This window comes from Tachyglossus aculeatus, chromosome 7 (assembly GCF_015852505.1).
Source record: "Tachyglossus aculeatus isolate mTacAcu1 chromosome 7, mTacAcu1.pri, whole genome shotgun sequence".
Taxonomy (NCBI): domain Eukaryota; kingdom Metazoa; phylum Chordata; class Mammalia; order Monotremata; family Tachyglossidae; genus Tachyglossus; species Tachyglossus aculeatus.
Genome location: NC_052072.1, coordinates 36,248,552 through 36,270,550, shown reverse-complemented (window position 1 = coordinate 36,270,550; position 21,999 = coordinate 36,248,552). Strand labels below are relative to the sequence as shown.

Sequence of the window (21,999 nt, the reverse complement as noted above, 5' to 3'; positions counted from 1 at the left end):
AAAATCCTTCATGTAAATACATGATCATCAATTGAAATAGTTTCTGTTTGTGGTGCAGTCAGCCATGTATTAAGCATGAAATTTGGAAATGCTAAGGCATAAGAGTCAGGTAGCATATTTCTGTGATTCTCCTTCTTTGGCTGTGAAATGTATTGTTTTGGTTCACTTTTTCATTTTGTTCATTTGTACAGCAGATAGAAGTCTCCAGGGCCATGGGCAAACTCCAGCTCAGTCACATCCTTTAATTAACCATTACAAAGAAGCAAAACTTGTCCAGAAATAATATTTAATAATCAACAATAAAACACACAATAGAAAAAGGCTAGTAAATAAAACTAAATATATATATATATAATGCTTTATTTTTCTCCACTACTTCACAAAACACTACAGACAGTAACAAAATAATTCAATTTAAAAAACTTTAAAGATAGTTACCAGATGCTCTTCATTTTACATGGTCATGAACAAAGTCATGGTCATTGGATTCTGTGACACGTTAATTAATATCAAACTTCTTTGTTAAAACAACTGACATGATTTATTTTTATACAGGAGTAATAACATATACACATATCCATAAATGATAGAACAGCTCAGAGTAAGTGAAGCAGACTTTCCAGGGTCAGGCCGCCATCTGCCTGTACGTCACTTAGAGTAATTACAACTGAAATAGGGGAGAAGATACCACACTGAAGAGAAATAATACGCGGGACGTGGGCGGTCGGTTGAAGCATCTCACATATTTTCCATAGCTCTCTTATTCATGTGCCCTCTTCCCTTTTCTGTTTTTTCTTGGTTGAGGTATTCCAGAACCTTCATTAGCATGTCTTCATCCAGATACAGTCCGTTTTGGGTGTCATCATTCTCCTGGGCCAGGGAAAGCCTTTTGTTGGCCAAGGAGAGTTTCTCTGACTCTTGAGAACCCAGTTGATTTAAGTGGTCCTTGATGGCCTGTTCAATCTGGTCTTCTTCCTGTTGCTCATCTTCAGAGGAAACTGACACCGGGACACGTTTCATCTGGTTGGAATTCATAACTTCGGGGTATTTTGCCAACATCTTGGCTAAATAATCTCCTAATTCTTCGTCCTTCCCATTCACGTTTTCGTATTCCATGGGCCTCCTCTCTTGATCAGTTAGCCAGGGAACCTTGGGGGCCTGGTGTCCTCTGGGTCTTCCGGGCACGTAAGTTAGCCGTGGCAGAACATTTTCCCGACTAAGCTGCTTTCCAAAGAATGTGGGTTTCTGATTGGCCACATTATCCGTCCCTAAAATATTTAGAATGTCTTCAATATTGAGGTTTTCGGGAAGGGCATCTGGACCAGCATTGGCGGGTGGCTTTGGGTACCCATTCTTGGAGTTCACCTTACTCTGGAACACCTCCGGGTGGTCGAAGTCGGCCTCCGGGGTTTCATCTGGGTCATCTGGGAGTTCCGAGTCCTGCTCCGTCTCCACTCGCTCCCTTGGCCTCTCTCCAACTTTGAGCATGTCTATCAAGTCTTCAGGTGGAATCTGTAAATTCCTTGAGATTTCAATCAGATCATATATAGCCTGAGGATCAAGTCGTTTTTCTAAAACCTTTGTGGCCCTCTTTTCCTCATTTGGGCCACTCCTTTGCCTCCCATTTCCAACCCCATTCATGATTTTTTTCAAATAATAATTCATTAACCGAGAGACCTCATCTGAGAGCTGCTCCTTATTCTCCTTCCTAATTTCTTCATCCAGTAACCCTAGCTTCCCTGAACGCTTCATTTCATCATCTACCTCCTCTTCATTTTTCTCAATTTCCTCTTTGCTGTCCCGCACCTCTTCTTGGGTTTGACTTTCCACCTTCTCCTCTATGGGGTTCCAGTCTTCTCCGCCCACTACATCTTCATAGGCAATATTATTGACTCTGTAGATGTCGTCTTCGTCATCCGCATACAGCTTCTGCTCCTCGTCGAGCCTTTCGCGCTTGCGGCTGTTGGGTTCAGTCAGTTTCCCCAACTCCTGGAAGACCGACTCTAAAGTAGCCAGGCTTTGGGGAGTATACTGTTCTTCCACTATTTCATTAGTACGCTTAGCGTTAGTGCTGTCTTCATACAAGCGGGGGAGTTTGTTGTGCCTGTGCCTTCTCTCTGGCCACGGCTGGGACTCATAATCATCGCTCACTTCAACGGGGAAGCTTTTGTCTGAACTTAAGGGGTAGGCTTTGTTTTCTTTCACGGCTGCTTTGGACTCTTTCTCAGCTTGCCTCAAGGCCTCCAGGATGATCTGCATCCACTGCGACTCGTCTTCGCTTAAAGAATCTTTTAAACTGTCTGCCAAGTGACTCTGATCTTTGATTTCTTTCTGCTGAAATGGAACTTGGATTCCTTGGTAGGAATTATAGTCTGGAATGCTTTCTCCTTTATTAGCTTGCTGTCTGAGACTTTCTAAATACTCCAAAGCCTTGATCATATCAGGGTTGGGGAACCTCTGCAAATTTTTAAATCTATAGTCTGGGTCTTTCTGAAGCAGCTGGTAATGTTGAAATGAAGCTGCATCAACACAACAGATTAGGAAAAATAGAGGGGGGAGAGACAAGGCTGCTCCAAGCCAGCAGGTCTTAGCATCTGCCATGTTTGAAAGATTTCCTTGAAATAAAGAAAAGAACAGTTAACAAAATGGATGGGGGGAGAAAAATGCGAAAACAAAAGAAAACACATGGGCTTCTTGATGGAATAAAAGGGAGGCCACATTTCTCAATGGGAATTTTTGATAAAGTTGCCCCAGTCTAGAGAAAACAAGGAAACCTTATGGAAGTCAGGGAGTTTAAATCTGGGACTTTAAAAGGACTGAAGAAAGTGGAACACTTGGGGGATAATAATTGGAATCAGGGTTTTTGATGGAAAAAATTGACAGTGTGACAATGTCCAGCATGTGTGTGTGTGTGTGTGTGTGGGTCTTTTAAAGGGAAGTGACCCTCAAATGAATCCAAATGACTTTCCCCGGATATCTCTTAAAAGAATCCATACGAATTGTGTGAGAAGATGAATCAGAATTCTGTGATGATGCAACCGAATGGCATTACTGAATGGAATGATCTGGTAAAGCTCATAAGCTTGAATTCTCGCTGGGCCAGGTTGTAAATGATAGCCTCTGATCAATTTTGTTAAAAAGGAATCTTTTTTTATTCAGAAACTCTTAATCTCTTTTGCCAATCTCAATTGAGATTTTAAAAGAAACGGTAGCCCTTCTTAGGTCACCACTGAAAGGGCTTAATCAGAGACATGGTCAATCCTTTGACATTATGATAAAAGATTGAATTTAAATGAGTGGAAAAAAAAAAGACTTGGGAGTATATTTTGACTATTCATGTCTCTATCCGTTTTTTTTCCATTTTGATTAAGTTATTTTATCAGCCCTGAATAGAGTGTAGTAAATAATAGCTGCTGTAGAAATAAAATTAGTTTTCTTAACAATTCTATTTCTGGTTTCATGAATATACAAACCAGCTTTTCTTATGACTATATTTATTTCTGGAAAACCTGTGAAAAACATCCTCTTTGAATGACTCATGTTAGACATTCTCAAAATAACCATTACACAGCCCATAATTTAGACAGAATATAATTTAGAATGAATTAACCACCCTCCATATTTCCATTCATTTTACATCTTCACGGGGAGTAAACTAATATGTAAATTTCAAAGGTAGTTTTCTTTGTTTCGGTTCCTGTGGGATGTATCCTTTTGGGAAATGTATTCCCAGCATTTGGGGATCCTCAGATTTGCTTCTACATGAAATAAATACAAAAGGAAATGACCAAATCACCAATATATTATCAGTGCCCCAGATTAAACTCACCTTGCCCCAAAAAGTGTTAACTGGGGTTAATTTTGCAACAGGTAAAGCACTGAAAATAAAACTGCAGGATTATCAGTTGGTTTTCAGCATTGCCTAACAGTGTGATATAGGTCTTTGTTCTTTGCACTGCCAGATTGGTGGTTAATGCTTTAATCCTTTCTCAAAATATAAGAATGATTTGTTATTCTGCTAAATGTGGGACCTCTTTAAAGACAGATTCCAAATTCTGCCGCCTTCGATCCATTCATCAAGTAGAATACTGTTTATGTCACAAAGGCTCTTTCTGGAAGTCTAAATTTCTGATACTATTCATGGTCAAGTTTCAACCTGAGTGATTCAATCTGCAAAAGTTTTCGAGTTTTTTGAAAGCAAATAAATGTCTTTTCAAATAATCAGATTTAACCTAATTTTTCATTTCTATTCCACTTCACGACATGATATGAAAGCACCTTTGTATTTTCATTTCTTCTGAAATATTTATTGTATTATTTTAGCCTTATGGCTATATATTTATTTCTGTAAAATTGCTACCCCAATGTTTTTTTCCCCTGGATGAAGGCTTAAGTAGAGTTGACATCATAGATGGACAAGAGTTAGCTCTTGTCTTCATTCACTAACAGAGATTCCATTAATTTCAGTGAGAGTTTCTCTGAAAAAAAAAAAATCCAGTCCTCTCCCTCAAACTCCGTCTCCCTCTCAATTCTGAAGAATGCTTTCAAGACCTTCAAAATGCCAGTTTAAGGAAATTAGTGGGTTTTTAAATTAAAACTTTTTAAAACTCAGATCTCTAATGAAATGATCTCATTTGTTCCATTGGCAGTTCTGGGACTTTTGTACATAGCAAGAAGAAATAGTTTCTTGCTCAAAATCTCATACCGCAAATTGGATGATCACGAATCAGAATATAATAACATCAACAAAATTTTCCATTTCTAGGTGAAAATAGTAATTTTTCACCCTCAGATTTCAAAGTGCTTTTCCAGAATGGATTTGCTTTTCCCTATGGCTGAGACGATCATCATTTTTAATGGAGTTGTTAGCATTATCTGAACTATAATCCAATATAAAATTTGATCAGGGAAAAGTGAAAAAAAGAAGCCATTTTCAGCTTGTTCTCCCTTCACTTAAAAAGATAAACAATAAGGGACCAGTGCAGAATGTGACAGTCCCCGAAGAGGATTAGGTGGGGTTGTCTGATTCGTAAGGGAAAAAGCAAAGTCAAAACTGTTCCTGTGATTGTCTACTGCCATAGCAGGTTAGTTAAATTGTCTTGGTATCCTAGGCAACCTTTCATCCTGCATATTGAATATCTTAAACCATATCCTGGACATTTAATAATATTTTTACAGAAATAAATTTCCAACTGGAAACCACAACCTTCGCAAATCGTCTCCCGGTGACTAACCTGAACAATGGCAGTAAAATATTGAATTTATCCATCTTTTTTTTAATACCTTGCACGTATTCCATCAGATTGTCCTTTTGTTAACGGCATCTCTAACGGGAGATTGGAAAAATAGGAGAGTTTGGTTTCCAGGCTGCTGATAGGCAGCAGGTTGGCATTCTGTTTTGTCTTTTGGATTAGGCGTGTCGGTGCAGAGCGGGAGAGGGTGCACGGAGAGGGATGTTTCGATGAAGAAAAGGAGGAAATAGCCTACCTGTGATTTAGATGGCCGAGGGACTCCAAAACATGGTCTTCCTTGTCTGCCTGCAGTGAGTTCATGGACTGTTTTCAGCATCCGGAGAGCTCCCTCTGCTTAAACCAAACACCACCTGACTCTGCACTGCCACACTGACGTCAGTGGCTCGGGCCCAGAGCCCTAGCCCCACTGAGCTTTGTAAAAAAACAATTATAAAAAAAAAAATACTAGAAAAAAATCTTCATTTTCTGTATTTTTGAACCGATTTTCTAGTCCGCTTACGCCACCTGCCTTTTCGTGCAGAAAATTGCCAGTTTGGGGACCAATCTTAGCAGAGAATCTACTCTGAAGCCCTGAAACTGAAAAATGTTAGCAAAAATCTTAGCAGAAAATCTACTCTGAAACCCTGAAACTGAAAAATGTGACCAAAAATCTTAGCAGAAAATCTACTCGGAAACTCTGAAACTGAAAAATGTTCACTCCTTTATCCTTTAGCAAAGATAAAGACGTATCAGACAAGCACCGCTAATTGTAGAAGCGTCTTATCCACCCAGCGCTTAGAACAGTGTTTTGCACCAAACAGTGATTTGGTCATTTCCTTTTGAATTTATTTCATGTAGAAGCAAATGTGAGGATCCCCAAATGCTGGGAATACATTTCCCCAGTGCTTAATAAATGCCATTATTATTGTTAATATTATTATTTACCAGTGTCTTCTTATGGGTTCCTTTAGTCCTAATGAGAAAGTCTAATGGCACAGATTTTTTTTTTCATTATTACTGCAACAAAAAAATGGTTTATGCTTTAACATCTCATATTCACCTCTGAAGAGTCTTTCGAAATAAATACAAGATGCTAAAGAATAAACATAGACATTTTCAGCATAATTTTTAAGTATTAAGTCTTGTTGACTCTAAGTTCTTTGTGAGCAAGGGATGTGTATGCCAACTCTGTTGTATTCATTCATTCATTCATTCGTATTTATTGAGTGCTTACTGTGTGCAGAGCACTGTACTAAGCACTTGGGAAGTACAAGTCGGCAACATAGAGAGACAGTCCCTACCCAACAACGGGCTCATAGTCTAGAAGGGGGAGACAGACGCTTAGTACGATGCTTCGCACACAGTTTGGGCTTGATAAATACCACTGGATGATTGATTAAATCCATGCCCAGTTCTCTCTTTGATATTCCAGGGGGGCAGATCAGCTACAACATGCCCTCCAGGATGTCCCCGGGATTTCCCTACATCTCCCTGCAGGATTCTCTACTCACAAATCAATCAGCTGGCTCAGGGCCTGACACAACAACCCCTGACTACATTGTGTGTCACAGGTGTGGAGAGGGAATGACAATCTTCAGATTAACTCCCTTGGCACACAGACAATAGGAAGAGGAAGAGACCTTCAGAAATGACAAGGGCCCAAAGTCACCAGGGAGCATATCCAGGAAGAGAATAATAGTAGTAATAATAATAATATTGGCATTTATTGCCAAGCACTGTTCTAAGCACTGGGGTAGATATAAGGTAATCAGGTTCTCCCCAGTGGGACTCACAGTCAGTAATTGAGGCACAGAGAAGTTAAGTGCCTTACCCAAAGTCACACAGCTCACAAGTGGCGGAGCCGGGATTAGACCCACGTCCTCTGACTCCTAAACCTGTGCTCTTTCCATCAAGCCACGCAAGGCTCCATGCACAACTATACTATCTTTCCAAACTGGGTGGGAAAGGCAGTCTTTAGGTGCTGTGATGTGGCATCAGAGTGGTTAAGAGATATTCCTTAATAAACATAGTTGTGGTATTTAAGTGCTTATTATATGCCAAACACCGTACTAAGCGTTGGGGTACTTTCAAGATAATCAGGTCCCGTGGTCGAAGTATGAGAGGGAACAGATATTGAATGGCCCATTTTGCAGAAGAGGGAACTGAGGCACTGAGAAGTGAAGTGACTTGCCTTGGGTCACAAAGCAGACAAGTGGTGGAGATGGGATTAGAACACAGATGTTCGACTCCCAATCTTCTCAGGTCTTCCAAGCCTCATCCCTCCTTTCTTTTAAAGCCTTCCTTTAAAGTCAGCTACTTCTAATACTTATCTGACTAAGCCTCCACTTTCCTGGTCATGCCACCCTATTAGGATGCTTACACTAATAATGATGAGAAATAATGAATTACAGTTTTTGTTTAAGTGTTTATTGTGTTCCAAACATTGTCCTAACCACAGGAATAAATGTGAGATTGTCAGTCATATTTATTGAGCACTTTCTAGGTGCAAAGCACTGTACTAAGCTCTTGGGAGAGTACATTATTACAATAAACAGACACATTCCCTGCCCAGAACAAGCATACAGTATAGAGGGAGATAAATCAGCACATTGCCTGTCCCACATGGGGCTTACAGTCTAAGTAGGACGGAGTATAATTTAGAATTCACGTATCCAATCTGTTTTGGGTTTCTTATTTTCTTGTTTACCTTCCTTTTTTTTTAATCTTTTGTATCTCTCACTCTTTATTCTTTTATATAGTTGTTCATCTGAGACTGATTGTCAGGTCGGTTTGACCAGTAAAATCCAAAAGGGCAGGGATCATGTCTTTTCCTGCTGGTGTATATTCCTTAAGTATCCAGCATGGTGCTCTGTACGCAGTAGTTGCTGTAAATAAAAACAAATAACTCTACTGGCACCAGACGCTACTCAAGGCATGCACAAATTTCAGCAAATCACCACTGACCTAAATGTAATAAAGCTGGCTTTCTCTAACCCTGAGTGGAATGTGGGAAGAACAAATATGATAGCTGGATTGCTGGGTGTTGAATAGTGCTTCTCGTGTCTGTTTCCAATCTGGCCCTGGTATTTTTCCCGGAAGCAGTCCAGGAGAACCATGCCTTGGCTCCGAGCTGGGGGTGGTTTGCCAGAATCACCTTGGGATGAAGGCAGAAGGGAGAAGCAGCGTGGCTCAGTGGAAAGAGCCCGGGCTTTGGAGTCAGAGATCATGGGTTCAAATCCCGGCTCCGCCAATTGTCAGCTATGTGACTTTGGGCAAGTCACTTCGCTTCTCTGTGCCTCAGTTCCCTCATCTGTAAAGTGAGGATTAAGACTGTGAGCCCCCCATGGGACAACCTGATCACCTTGTAACCCACCCAGCACTTAGAACAGTAGTAAGCGCTTAAAAAATGCCATTATAAAAATAATAATAATAATAATGATAGCATTTCTAAGCACTTACTATGTGCCAGACATTGTACTACGAGTACAAGCAAACTGGGTTGGGCACAGTCACAGTCCCTGTCCCCAATTTTTTTTTTTTTTACACATAAAGAGTTATATACAGTGCTGAAACTAAAACACAATAACAAAAAACTCACTGGAACATGGGTGGCCCATGCCATCCCAAAGGCAAGGAGGCTTTCCATGGAGCAGCAGCTGGAAGGGATGTAAGCTTGTGGGCAGGGAATGTGTCTACCAACTGCATTGTATTGTATTCTCCCAAGCACTTATTGCAGTGCTCTGCACATGTGGAAGAAGCATGGCCTAGTGGATAGAGCCCAGGCCTGGGACTCAGAAGATCATGAGTTCTAATCCCGGCTCCACCACTTGTCTGCTTCCTGACCTTGGGCAAGTCACGTTACTTCTCTGTGCCTCAGTCACCTCATCTGTAAAATGGGGAGTGAGACTGTGAGCCCCACATGGGACAGGTACTGAGCCATGTACGACTTACTCATATAATAATAATAATAATAATAATAATAATAATAATAATAGCATTTATTAAGTGCTTACTATGGGCCAAGCACTGTTCTAAGCACTGGGGAGGTTACAAGGTAATCAGGTTGTCCCATGGGGCGCTCACAGTCTTAACCCCCATTTTACAGATGAGGGAACTGAAGCACAGAGGAGTAAAGTGACTTACCCAAAGTCACACAGCCGACAATTGGCGGAGCTGACATTTGAACCCATGACCTCTGACTCCAAAGCCCATGCTCTTTCCACTGAGCCACGCTGCTCCTCTATATCCACCCCAGTGCTTAGCACAGTGCCTGGCACATGGCAAATGCTTACCAAGTACCATTATCACTATTATTAGTACAAGGTGATCAGGTTGTCCCAAAGGGACAACTTAGTAGTAGTAAGTGCTCAATAAATACGATTGGATTTCCCAAGCGCTTAGTACAGTGCTCTGCACACAGTAAGCGCTCAATAAATACGATTGAATGTATTGGATTGATCAGTCAGCCACTGTAGAAGATGCCCGGCAAATGCAGCCCAGTGCCTCAGGGCAGAGATGCGAGAAATAGGTCTGCAGTTGCCCATGACATTTGGCAAGGGCTGACGCAGAGCCAGGAGGATTAATCCTTCCCCACCATCCTCTCCCCCTCGCCATTTCTTTCTTGTACCCGAGCCACTTCTAGCTTGACTTCCAGCACCGAGTCTTCATTATGCTTTTGAACCTATTAGAACAAAGCGTGTTTCATATTTTCCTACACTACCAATTAACATAAACCTCATATCCTGCAAATGAATATAATCATTCACTAGCTCTGATAGAATTGGTCTATGAATGTCATATGAACTGTGCAGGCAGCTTTTCTCAAGTTAGTGATAAGGCAAATCATCTTATTTTTAGAACCGGATATCATATTTTTCTTTTATTCCTAGTCTTGCCCAGTTCTCAGGGTTTAGCTGGGTTTAACTTGCTCAATCCCACCTACACTCTCCCCTTTCTTAAAACAGTCAATCCAGCCTGCCCATCTGCCTATTTTATTTCGGGGTTTTTTTTTATTTTTAATGGTATTAAGCGCTTATTATGTGTCAGACATCATATTAAGCACTGAGATAAATACAAACTAAAGATGATAATGATTATGGTATTTGTTAAGTGCTTACTATGTGCCAAGCACTGTCCTAAGCACTGGGGTGAATACAGGGTAATCAGGTTGTCCCACGTGGGCTCGCACTTTTAATCCCCATTTTACAGATGAGGGAACTGAGGCACAGAGAAGTGAAGTGACTTGCCTAAAGTCACACAGCAGACAAGTGGCGGAGCCGGGATTAGAACCCACGACCTCTGACTCCAAGTCCGGGCTCTTTCCACTGAGCCACGCTGCTTCTCTAATCAGGCTGGACCCAATCTATGTTCCACATGGAGCTCACAGTCTTAATCCCCATTTTACAGCTGAGGTAAATGGGGTACAGAGAAGTTAAATGACTGGTCCAAGGTCACACAGCAGACAAGTGGTGGAGCCGGGATTAGAACCCAGGTCCTTCTGATTCCCAGGCCCATGCTCTATCCACTAGACCACACTGGTTGGGTCTTTAACCTGTACCTCATTCTCCCAAGCGATATAGATTTTCTAAATCACTCTCTCATGTGTCATCTCTGTATTTTCTGCTATTCTTTTTAGATACCCTTATCTTTTTGTCTGTGGTCCTCCTCACTCCCAAGCAATTCTTCCCCTGATTCAAACAATTTATTTTGTGCTTTTTCAAATATCCTGTTTGCTTTTCTGTCTTCTTTTATTTCCCTGTAAGTGTAATAGGAAAAGTAATAATGCACAACTTAATATATCCCCACACTGAAAAGGGAGGGAGAATCTAATCTACGAAATGAAAGTCTTTTTTCCAAACAAGTCTCTTAAATAGTGATGAGATGAGTAGTAAAGTCAGTGTGATTAGGAAAATCCCAAACCTGCCACAGTAATTTTATAAGGTTATATAAGCCTCAATGTTAATGATTTTTTTTTCCTGTGCCTTCTGTAACCATATATGTAACCATATGAGAAGCAGCGTTGCTCAGTGGAAAGAGCCCGGGCTTTGGAGTCAAAGGTCATGGGTTCAAATCCCGGCTCTGCCAACTGTCAGCTGTGTGACTTTGGGCAAATCACTTAACTTCTCTGTACCTCAGTTACCTCATCTGTAAAATGGGGATTAAAACTGTGAACCCCTCGTGGGACAACCTGATCACCTTGTAACCTCCCCAGTGCTTAGAACAGTGCTTTGCACATAGTAAGTGCTTAACAAATACCATTATTATTATATTGAATGCTCCTGGCTTCTAACCATGTCCATCTGTATTGTGTGGCTGGAGAATATGCAGAACTGTGTTTACAATCTAAAGTATTCCAATTTTAGGATTTTTTTTTTAGCTGAGATTGTGTTCATTTTAGTTTCCCCATATTTTGTCATCTTTTCTTGTCATACTAATAATAATTGTGGTGTTTGTTAAGTGCTAACTACATGCCAGGCACTGTACTAAACACTGGGGTAGACACAAGATAATCAGGTCCCACATGGGGCTCACAGTCTAAAACGGAGGGAGGACAGGTATTGAATCCCCATTTTGCAGATGAGGGAACTGACGCACAGAGAAGTTAAGTGACTTGCCCAAGGTTATACAGCAGTAAGTAGCAGAGCTGGGGTTGGAGGCCAGGTTTGCTGATTCCCAGGACTATGCTCTTTCCAGTAGTCCACAATTTCTTTCCAGAAGGGGTCTTCTGGAAGTTTTCTAGCACACTTTTCCTTCTTTAGAGATTAGGAACATAAGGTGTCCAATCTATGTTCATTCATTCATTTAATTGTAATTATTGAGCGCTTACTGAGTGCAGAGCACTGTACTAAGCACTTGGAAGTACAATTCAGCAACAAATAGAGGCAATCCCTACCCAACAAAGGGTTCACAGTCTAGAAGGGGGGAGACAGACAACGAAACAAAACAAGTAGACAGGCATCAATAGCATCAAAATAGATAAATAGAATGATAGATATATTCATTCATTCATTCAATCGTATTTATTGAGCACTTACTGTGTGCAGAACACTGTACTAAGTGCTTGGGAAGTACAAGTTGGCAACATATAGAGACGGTCCCTACCAAACAGTGGGCTCACAGTCTAGAAGGGGGAGACAGAGAACAAAACAAAACATATTAACAAAATAAAATAAATAGAATAAATATGTACAAATAAAATAAATAGAGTAATAAATACATACAAACATATATACATATATACAGGTGCCGTGGGGAGGGGAAGGAGGTACGGCAGGGGGATGGAGAGGGGGCAGAGGGGGAGAGGAAGGAGGGGGAAGGAGGGGGCTCGGTCTGGGATATATTCTGGGAATGATATATGGGAATGATATATTCACATCATTAATAAAATAAATAGAGTAATTAATATGTACAGACATACACAAGTGCTGTGGAGTGGGGAAGGGGTTCGTGGGAGTTGGGGCAATGGGGGGGAGGAGGAGCAGAGGAAAAGGGGGGCTCAGTCTGGGAAGGCCTCCTGGAGGAGGTGAGCTCTCAGTAGGGCTTGGAAGGGGGGAAATGGGCTAGTTTGGTGGATGTGAGGACGGAGGGCATTCCAGGCCAGGGGGAGGACGTGGGCCAGGGGTCAACGGTGGGACAGGCGAGAATGAGGCACAGTGAGGAGGTTAGTGGCAGTGGAGTGGAGTGTGCGGATTGGGTTTGTAGAAGGAGAGAAGGGTGATTATGTTGTATCTACCCCAGTATTAATACAGTGCATGACACATAGTAAGCACTTAACAAATATCGTAATTATTTTTGATAAGAAGCATGGTCTAGTGGAAAGAGCAGTCGGGCCCGAGAGTCAGACAACCTGAGTTCCATTCCCAGCTCCACAGAGAACTTAACAGAGTTAACAGAGGTTAACAGAGAAGTTAAGTGGCTTGCCCAACGTCACTGTGGCCTTGGCTGTGTGACTTGATAAAGTCACTTAACTTCTTTGTGCCTCAGTTTTCTCCTCTGTAAAACAGGAATTAAATACCTATTTTCCCCCCTAATTAGACCATGAGCCCCAGGAGGGACAGGTAGAGACTATGTCTGACCTGATTATCTTGGATCCGCTCCAATGCGTAGTACAGTGCTTAGCGGATAACAAGTGCTTAACAAACATCCCAAGTAGTTTTAGTATTATTACATAAGTCTTCTCTAACTGCTGTGCCAAAGTCCAGTCCTCCACCAGGAGGGTCTTGAGGAGGTCCATTTTGAATGTTCTGACAGCAATCTCTCCTTCTCCTCCATCTTACCTCTGCCAGTGAGTGGAAAGAGCACGGGCTTTGGAGTCAGAGGTCATGGGTTCGAATCCCGACTCCACCACATGTCTGCTGTGTGATCTTGGGCAAGTCACTTAACTTCTCTGGGCCTCAGTTACCTCATCTGTAGAATGGGGATGAAGACTGTGAGCCCCACGTGGGACAACCTGATCACCCTGTATCCTCCCCAGCACTTAGAACAGTGCTTTGCACATAGTAAGCGCTTAACAAATGCCAATTATTATTATTATTATTATTATTATTATTATTATTATTATTATTATTATTACTCTGGGCTGGAAAGAGTCCTAGGGATGTATGGAAAGGATGGAGTTTGGGGAGTAAGGCCTCAAAAGGGGTGACGTGAGGATCAAGAGGGTGAATTTTGGCCTGGGTATTCCATTAATACTGACCTATGATGGCCCGATCCGTCCCAGCTCCCAGGCATTGTTTGGAAAAACAGCACAAGAAATTTTCCCTCGTATTTTCTGTGTGATCTGTGTGGATGAAAAATGGAATATTTTGTACCTGGAAGTCAACTTTCCCATTGGTGCAAAAAAAAAAAAAAAAATCTAGAGGCTGCATTTCTCTTGAGTTAAAAAATATTAAGCAGAAAATGATGTTTAAAGAAGTCTTCTCCCTTCAAAATGTTTTATCACAAACCTTTAAATTACAGCTATTTCAAGCCAAATTAGAAGCCAGCCTCTGTATCCTTAAATATTTCCCAAATAATCATGAAATGTACCTACATAATAAATGATTCTCACTAAATTTATCCTGCCTACTGGTTACTGTTCTGTTGCTTAAATCAATTACTCATAACACCTGAGAATTGAGATTATCTGTTTTTTAATCACGACGGTGCTTTATTTGATCATTTTTGGTCATGTAAAATTCTCTTTTAGGCTTTTCCCGTTTTTTATTAAGGTTGGATTTGTAATTTGTCTCTATATACGTACTCTTCTTTCCTCTCCTAAATACCTCTCATTGGCATTTACATCTATATTAGAACTGCTGTTCCAACCAACTTACCTCACTCCTCTCTCTGTTTGCTGTTATCTAGTCTAATAGCTAAAAAGGATTATGGTAATATTCATTAATTTGCCAATTATTTTATGGTAATTTTCTTTGCATTATGTCCAACTGATTTTGATATCAGGGAGAATTTTTCTGTTTTCACTAAGAGACCTAGTGGAAAGGTCACCCTTCCCCTGAGCCCTGAAACTCTTTGAAATGTATTTCCCAGTTCTACTCTTTCAATATTACTAGAACTGAGATAAGGTTTATCTCACCATTATTTAGTTTCCTTCACTCACTGCAAGCTCCAAGTGGCAAGAAATTATCTTGCCACCCTGCTTGTTACCATTCATAGCGTTTTCTACTCAATTATATTCTAGTCATGGAAACTGTGTTTCCCAGGTGCAGATGGGAGAAATGCTTCCTTTGCTATTAAATCAATCAATCAATCGTATTTATTGAGCGCTTACTGTGTGCAGAGCACCGCACTAAGCGCTTGGGAAGTACCAGTTTGCTATTCCTGAAAGGGTTGGGTTTTCCAAGCCGGCCAAATGCCCAGCGGGTTGGACAGACTATCTAGAAGAATAAGGGGACAGAAGAAATGATCAGAATGGGGACTTCTAAACACTGTTTCTTACTTCCACAAACTCTAAACCTATTCATCTCCAAAATGGAGTCCCCTTGTCCCTTACATGAGCCCACTAGCTATTTTTTTTTTAGCACTTAATATGTGCAGATTATTATTCTAAGCACAAGGAAAGAGTACAAAGGTGGGACTATGATATCCCTGGCCCTCAAGGGGCTCACAGGCTAGGAATGTGAAAGGGAAAGTGAGGGAACTGGTGAAACATAGGAATGATAATAATAATCATTAATAATTTTGGTATTTGTTAAGGGCTTACTGTGTGCTGAACACTGTCCTAAACGCTGGGGTAGATACAAGGCAATCAGGTTGTCCCACGTGGGGCTCACGCTAGTAATCCCCATTTTACAGATGAGTTAACTGAGGCACAGAGAAGTTAAGTGGCTTGAGAAGCAGCGTAGCTCAGTGGAAAGAGCCCGGGCTTTGGAGTCAGAGGTCGTGGGTTCAAATCCCAGCTCTGCCAATTGTCAGCTGTGTGACTTTGGGCAAGTCACTTAACTTTTCTGTGCCTCAGTTACCACATCTGTAAAATGGGGATGAAGACTGTGAGCCCCCTGTGGTACAACCTGATTGCCTTGTAACCTCCCCAGTGCTTAGAACAGTGCTCTGCACATAGTAATCACTTAATAAATGCCATTATTATTATTATTATTATTATTATCATTGCCCAAGGTCATTCAGCTTACAAGAGGCAGAACCGGGATTAGAGAAGCAGCGTGGCTCAGTGGAAAAGAGCCGGGGCTTTGGAGTCAGAGGTCATGGGTTCAAATCCCGGGTCTGCCAGTTGTCAGCTGTGTGACTTTGGGCAAGTCACTTCACTTCTCTGGGCCTCAGTTACCTCATCTGTAAAATGGGGATTAAGACTGTGAGCCCCCCGTGGGACAACCTGATCACCTTGTAACCTCCAAGTGCTTAAAACAGTGCTTTGCACATAGTAAGCACTTAATAAATGCCATCATTAGATTAAAAACATCATAAAAGACAAGGACAATTTTTCAAATTAAAAACTAAAGTCAGCAGGATGCTATGGCTAGAGGAGAAGGATTTCAGCCTCCTTGAAGTTCAGAGGCCAAGGCATGTCCATAGCTACAGGTACATTAGATTAAGAGCTTTGCTATGACATGTTTTCATTACATGATATGGATACTGCCTAATGGAAGAAGTAGGGACTGTGATTCTTTCATCTTGAGTCTCTCCTGGTATTATCTGATCCAAAAATTGGCTCGGGTAGATTCAGTGTAGGAAGAAAAGGTTCATTCATTCAATTGTATTTATTGAATGCTTACTGTGGGCAGATCACTGTACTAAGTGCTTATAAAAGGTTATAAGAGATCCATCTAGAGTCAGTCAGGGGGTGAAGCTGCCACTATGTCACTATAGTACCCACTCAGCCTCTGCCTCCCTCTTATGTTACTGTAATAATAATAATAATAATAATTGTGGTATTTATTATGCATTTACTATGTGCCAGGCACTATACTGAGCGCTGGGGTTGATACAAGGTGATTGGGTTGGACATAGTCCCTGTCCCACATAGGGCTCAAAGTCTTAAATCCCATTTTCCAGATGAGGTCACTGAGGCCCAGAGAAGTGAAGCGACTTGCCCAAGATCACACAGCAGACATGTGGCAGGGCTGGGATTAGAACCCAGGTCCTTCTGACTCCTGAGCTCATGCCATATCCACCAAGCCATGCTGTTTCTCCAGTACTTTGTGGTTTACAAATTTTACAGCGTCTACTGCAATAAAATAGTGAGGTCTTTCAAGAATATGAAAAATTGTGCCAGTGGTAGATGTGATATAGGTATTTGAATTGAAAAACGTCAGTTATGTTAGGATCAATCAATCAATTGTATTCATTGAGCACTTACAGGGCAGGGACCCCTCTCGGAGTCGCGCCTGGAGAGTTTCCAGGGCTCTACTACAGGAGGGACAGTCAAGCATAGCCATTCCACTCCTAGCTTGGGGCAGTGGCTAGCGAGTGGAAGACAATCTGCCACAAGTTAAAACTCCCCTGTGCTGTGCCGCAGTGTCATGGGAGAGAGTAAAGGGCAGAGACTCAAGTTTATTGAGTAAATCACTTCTGTATTTTTACCAAGGAAAGTCCATGGATACACTACTAGAACAATTCATTCATTTCATTCATTCAGTCGTATTTATTGAGTGCTTACTGTGTGCAGAGCACTCCATTGGGCTTTCAATCAATCAATCAATCAATCAATTGTATTTATTGAGCGCTTACTGTGTGCAGAGCACTGTACTAAGCGCTTGGGAAGTACAAGTCGGCAACACATAGAGACAGTCCCTACTCAACAGCGGGCTCACAGTCTAGAAGGGGGAGACAGAGAACAAAACCAAACGTACTAACAAAATAAAATAGAATAGATATGTACAAGTAAGATAAATAAATAAATAAATAGAGTAATAAATATGTACAAACATATATACATATATATACATATATACATGTATATATACATATATACTGTATATATGTATATATACATATATATGTATATATATATATATAACTGTATATATATATACAGTTATATATATATACATATATATATATATATAACTGTATATATATATACAGTTTCCCCGTGCAAGTTCGTATCCTGCCGAATATGGATTTCCAATTTTCCCAGACTGAGCCCCCTCCTTCCTCTCCCCACAGCACCTGTATATATGTATATGTGTTTGTACGGATTTATTACTCTATTTATTTTATTTTATTTATACATATTTATACTATTTATTTTATTTTGTTAATATGTTTTGTTTTGTTCTCTGTCTCCCCCTTCTAGACTGTGAGCCCACTGTTGGGTAGGGACCATCTCCATATGTTGCCAACGTGTACTTCCCAAGCGCTTAGTCCAGTGCTCTGCACACAGTAAGCGCTCAATAAATATGATTGAATGAATGAATGAATTGGGAAGTATAAGTTGGCAACATATAGAGACGGTCCCTACCCAACAACGGGCTCACAGTCTAGAGGACTGTGTCGATGGAGGTGGGGTGTTCCGGGAGAGATGTGTCCATGGCGTTGCCACGGGTTGGACACAACTCAACAGCATAAGACAACAACAACAACTGTGCAGAGCACTATATTAAGTGCTTGGGAGAGCACAATATAAAGTTGGTAGACACATTCTGCTCCCTCAAGGAGCTTATCATCTGAGGGGAGACAAACATTAAAATAACTTGTGAATCTGTACCTAGGTGACTATCAAGTGCTTAAGGGGTACAGAGCCAAGTGCCCAGGCAACGTAGAAGGGAGAGGAAGTAGAGGAAAGGAGGGCTTAATCAAAGAAAGTCTCTTTGGGAGGAGATGTGATTTTAAGGCTTTCAAGGCAGGGAGAGTAGTGGTCTGTCAAATCATAGAGTAGTGATCTGTCTGTATCAGGAGTTATGAGAATACTCTTTTTGTTTGCTTACATTTTCATCCATTCTTTCAATTCTATTTATTGAGCGCTTACTGTGTGTGGAGTACTGTACTAAGTGCTTTGGAGAGTACAATATAACTATAAACAGACATATTCCCTTCCCACAACGAGCTTACAGTCTAGAGGGGGAAACAGACATTAATAGAAATCAATAAATTACAGAATGCACGTAAGTGCCGTGGGGCTGGGAGGGGGATGAATCAAGGGAGCAAATCAGGGTGACACAGAAGGGAGTGGGAGAAGAGGAAACGAGGGCTTAGTTTCATTGCTGGGGGTGGAAGGGAGATGAGATAAATTATTCATAGTATACAAATGATTCAATATGTTTTCAATTAGATTTCCCGAGTGAATGATTTCCGTATCATCCTCTACGTTTGTCCAAATGAGTAAACCAAAATTTATGGACTTTAAGGGAAGGAACATTCTTTCAATTTCTTGGAAGAACACTTTCCCAGAGTACAATTAAATGAAAAGAATATATTCCCTTCATTTATCATACTTATTTTATTAGTTTAGAATGAAAAATGTTTTTATTCCTATCAGGATCATTTTATTTGGATTTGTCCCTTTAAATTTGCATTTCACTTTTATGGCCAATTCTCCCTTAAAAGCTTGGGGGTTAGAGGAGTAATTCTGGATTGTTATTCACTAGCTCTGTCTCTTCCTCTCGCTCTCCCTCTCTGCCACCCTCTCTCTTGCGTTCTCCCACTCTCTCTCCCTCCTCTCTCTGTATATCTATAAATATAAGTTGTCCATACTCAGAGATGCCAGTGGTAGTGAAATTCATCCATGAGTGTGTGAATGGCTTTAAGGGCCAGTGAGGAAGCCATAGTCATGACCATACTGCATAGAAACAAAGGCAGTCCTTTATTGTGCTGTCAGATGTATTGTTTTCAGTGCTGGGCACTGCTTTCCCTTTAGCAATCAATCAATCAATCGTATTTATTGAGCGCTTACTGTGTGCACAGCACAGTCAATCAATCATTCAGTAGTATTTATTGAGCACCTTCTGTGTGTAGACTGCTGAATTAAGCACTTGGTAGAGTACAATAGAGTGGATAGACGTGATCCCTGCCTTCAAGGATCCTACAATTGAATAGAGAAGTTTATAATCTGCTGAACTCATATTCTGTGTGTTATTAAAATTCTAGATGCCAGATACATGGATATTGTCATCCTCCATTTCCTAGGATTCTAGCCCGGAACTAAGAGCTTTGGCAAGAAATAAACTATTGGCTCGGAACAACATGTAATTTGAAACAGAGACTAGCATATGTTGCCAACTTGTACTTCCCAAGCACTTAGTACAGTGCTCTGCACACAGTAAGCGCTCAATAAATACGATTGAATGAATGAATGAATAAGATTCGTTGGGAGGAATTCATGATGATACTACCAATAATAATTACGGTGTTTGTTAAGCATACCAAGCTATGTGTCAAGCACTATACTAAGCACTGGGATAGATAGAAGACAATCATGTTGGACACATTCCCTGTCCCACATGGGGCTCACAATCTAAATAGGAAGGAGAACAGCTATTGAATGCCCATTTTACAGATGAGAAAACTGAAGCACAGGAAAGTTAAGTGATTTGCCCAAGGTCACAAGTGGCAGACCTAGGATTAGAATCCAGGTCCTCTGAAATCCCAGGCCAGTGGTCTTTCCACAAGCCACTAGTCAGTAGAAATTCATTACCTTTCCCCAGAATCACAAAATAAATCCTTCAGTTCATTCTCAGGTCCCTTTTATCTACCCAACATAACCCTTAGAAGTTTTTACTAAAACTTGTGATTTATCAGTCAATCAGTAGTATCTATTGACTTCTAGACTGTGAGACCACTGTTGGGTAGGGACCGTCTCTATATGTTGCCAACTTGTACTTCCCAAGTGCTTAGTACAGTGCTCTGCACACAGTAAGTGCTCAATAAATACGATTGAATGAATGAATGAATAAGGGGTGTGGAACACTGTATCATGTGTTTGGGAGAGTGCAGCAGGAGCTAAACACATGCCCCTGCCCTAAAAAATTCATTGAAAAAATCATCTTTACTCTCAGAAAAGTGTTTGCATCATGAGTGTTTAATACTGTGTTCTGAACTCTGCAGATTTATTACTCTATTTAATTTACTTGTACATATTTACTATTGTATTTATTTTTTTTTGTTAATGATGTGCATCTAGCTTTACTTCTATCTATTCTGATGACTTGACACCTGTTCACATGTTTTGTTGTGTCGTCTGTCTCCCCCTTCTAGACTGTGAGCCCGTTGTTGGGTAGGGACCGTCCCTGTATGTTGCCAACTTGGACTTCCCAAGCGCTTAGTACAGTGCTCTGCACGCAGTAAGCGCTCAATAAATACAATTGAATGAATGAATATTTACTATTCTATTTATTTTGTTAATGATGTGCATCTAGCTTTACTTCTATTTATTCTGATGACTTGACACCTGTTCACATGTTTTGTTGTGTTGTCTGTCTTCCCCTTCAAGACTGTGAGCCCATTGTTGGGTAGGGACCGCCTCTATATGTTGCCAACTTGGACTTCCCAAGCGCTTAGTACAGTGCTCTGCACACAGTAAACGCTCAGTAAATACGATTGAATGAATGTAAGGCGGGGGGGATGGAGAGAGGGAGGAGGGGGAGAGGAAGGAGGGGGCTCAGTCTGGGAAGGCCCTAGTCTGGGAAGGCCCCAATAATAATATTGTTATTATTAACAATAATAATAATAATAATGATAGTAATGTCTTTGCTGTGAGACGACCCAAAGGTACTGAAAATGTCATCCATTCCAAGGACGTGGGAATTGGAAAAAGTCTGCTGCTTGAAAACATGCATACTTGTAGTTGAATGCTCATTTTTTCGCTAGGCTGAACCTGTAACTATATTTACTTTCAATCTGGACCTGTGAGGGGTTTTTTTTTGTTTGTTTGTTTTTAATGGCATTTATTAAGTGCTTACCATGTGCAAAACGCTGTTCTAAGTGCTGGGGAGCTTACAAGGTGATCAGGTTGTCCCACAGGGGGCTCACAGTTTTAATCCCCATTTTACAGATGAGGTAACTGAGGCACAGAGAAGTTAAGTGACTTGCCCAAAGCCACACAGCTGGCAATTGGCAGAGCCAGGATTTGAACCCATTACCTCTGACTCCAAAGCCCAAAGCCACACAGCTGGCAATTGGTAGAGTCGGGATTTGAACCCATGACCTCTGACTCCAAAGCCTGTGCTCTTACCACTGAGCCATGCTGCTTCCCTAAGATTTCTTAATTAATATTAATTAATTAAGTTAATATTTCTTCACCCCTCTATGCAATTAGGCTCACCAAAGGTTATGATTAGTTAAAAAATAAATAAGGCATTATGTCACCACTTCAGTA

General features: G+C 41.0%; 1 protein-coding gene and 1 long non-coding RNA gene across 2 annotated transcripts; both read right to left on the bottom strand.

The window, feature by feature from the left end:
• Positions 1-344: 344 nt before the first annotated feature.
• On the bottom strand, positions 345-5,646 carry SCG2 (secretogranin II). Its single transcript, XM_038749682.1, has 2 exons — positions 5,488-5,646; positions 345-2,615 (listed from the first exon to the last, which is right to left on the bottom strand). The coding sequence occupies exon 2, from the start codon at positions 2,599-2,601 to the stop codon at positions 739-741; it is 1,863 nt and encodes a 620-aa protein (XP_038605610.1). The 5' UTR covers positions 2,602-2,615; positions 5,488-5,646; the 3' UTR covers positions 345-738.
• Positions 5,647-7,642: 1,996 nt separating this feature from the next.
• On the bottom strand, positions 7,643-14,011 carry LOC119930925. Its single transcript, XR_005451859.1, has 2 exons — positions 13,927-14,011; positions 7,643-8,116 (listed from the first exon to the last, which is right to left on the bottom strand). It is a non-coding gene; the product is annotated as an uncharacterized LOC119930925 (long non-coding RNA).
• Positions 14,012-21,999: the final 7,988 nt, after the last annotated feature.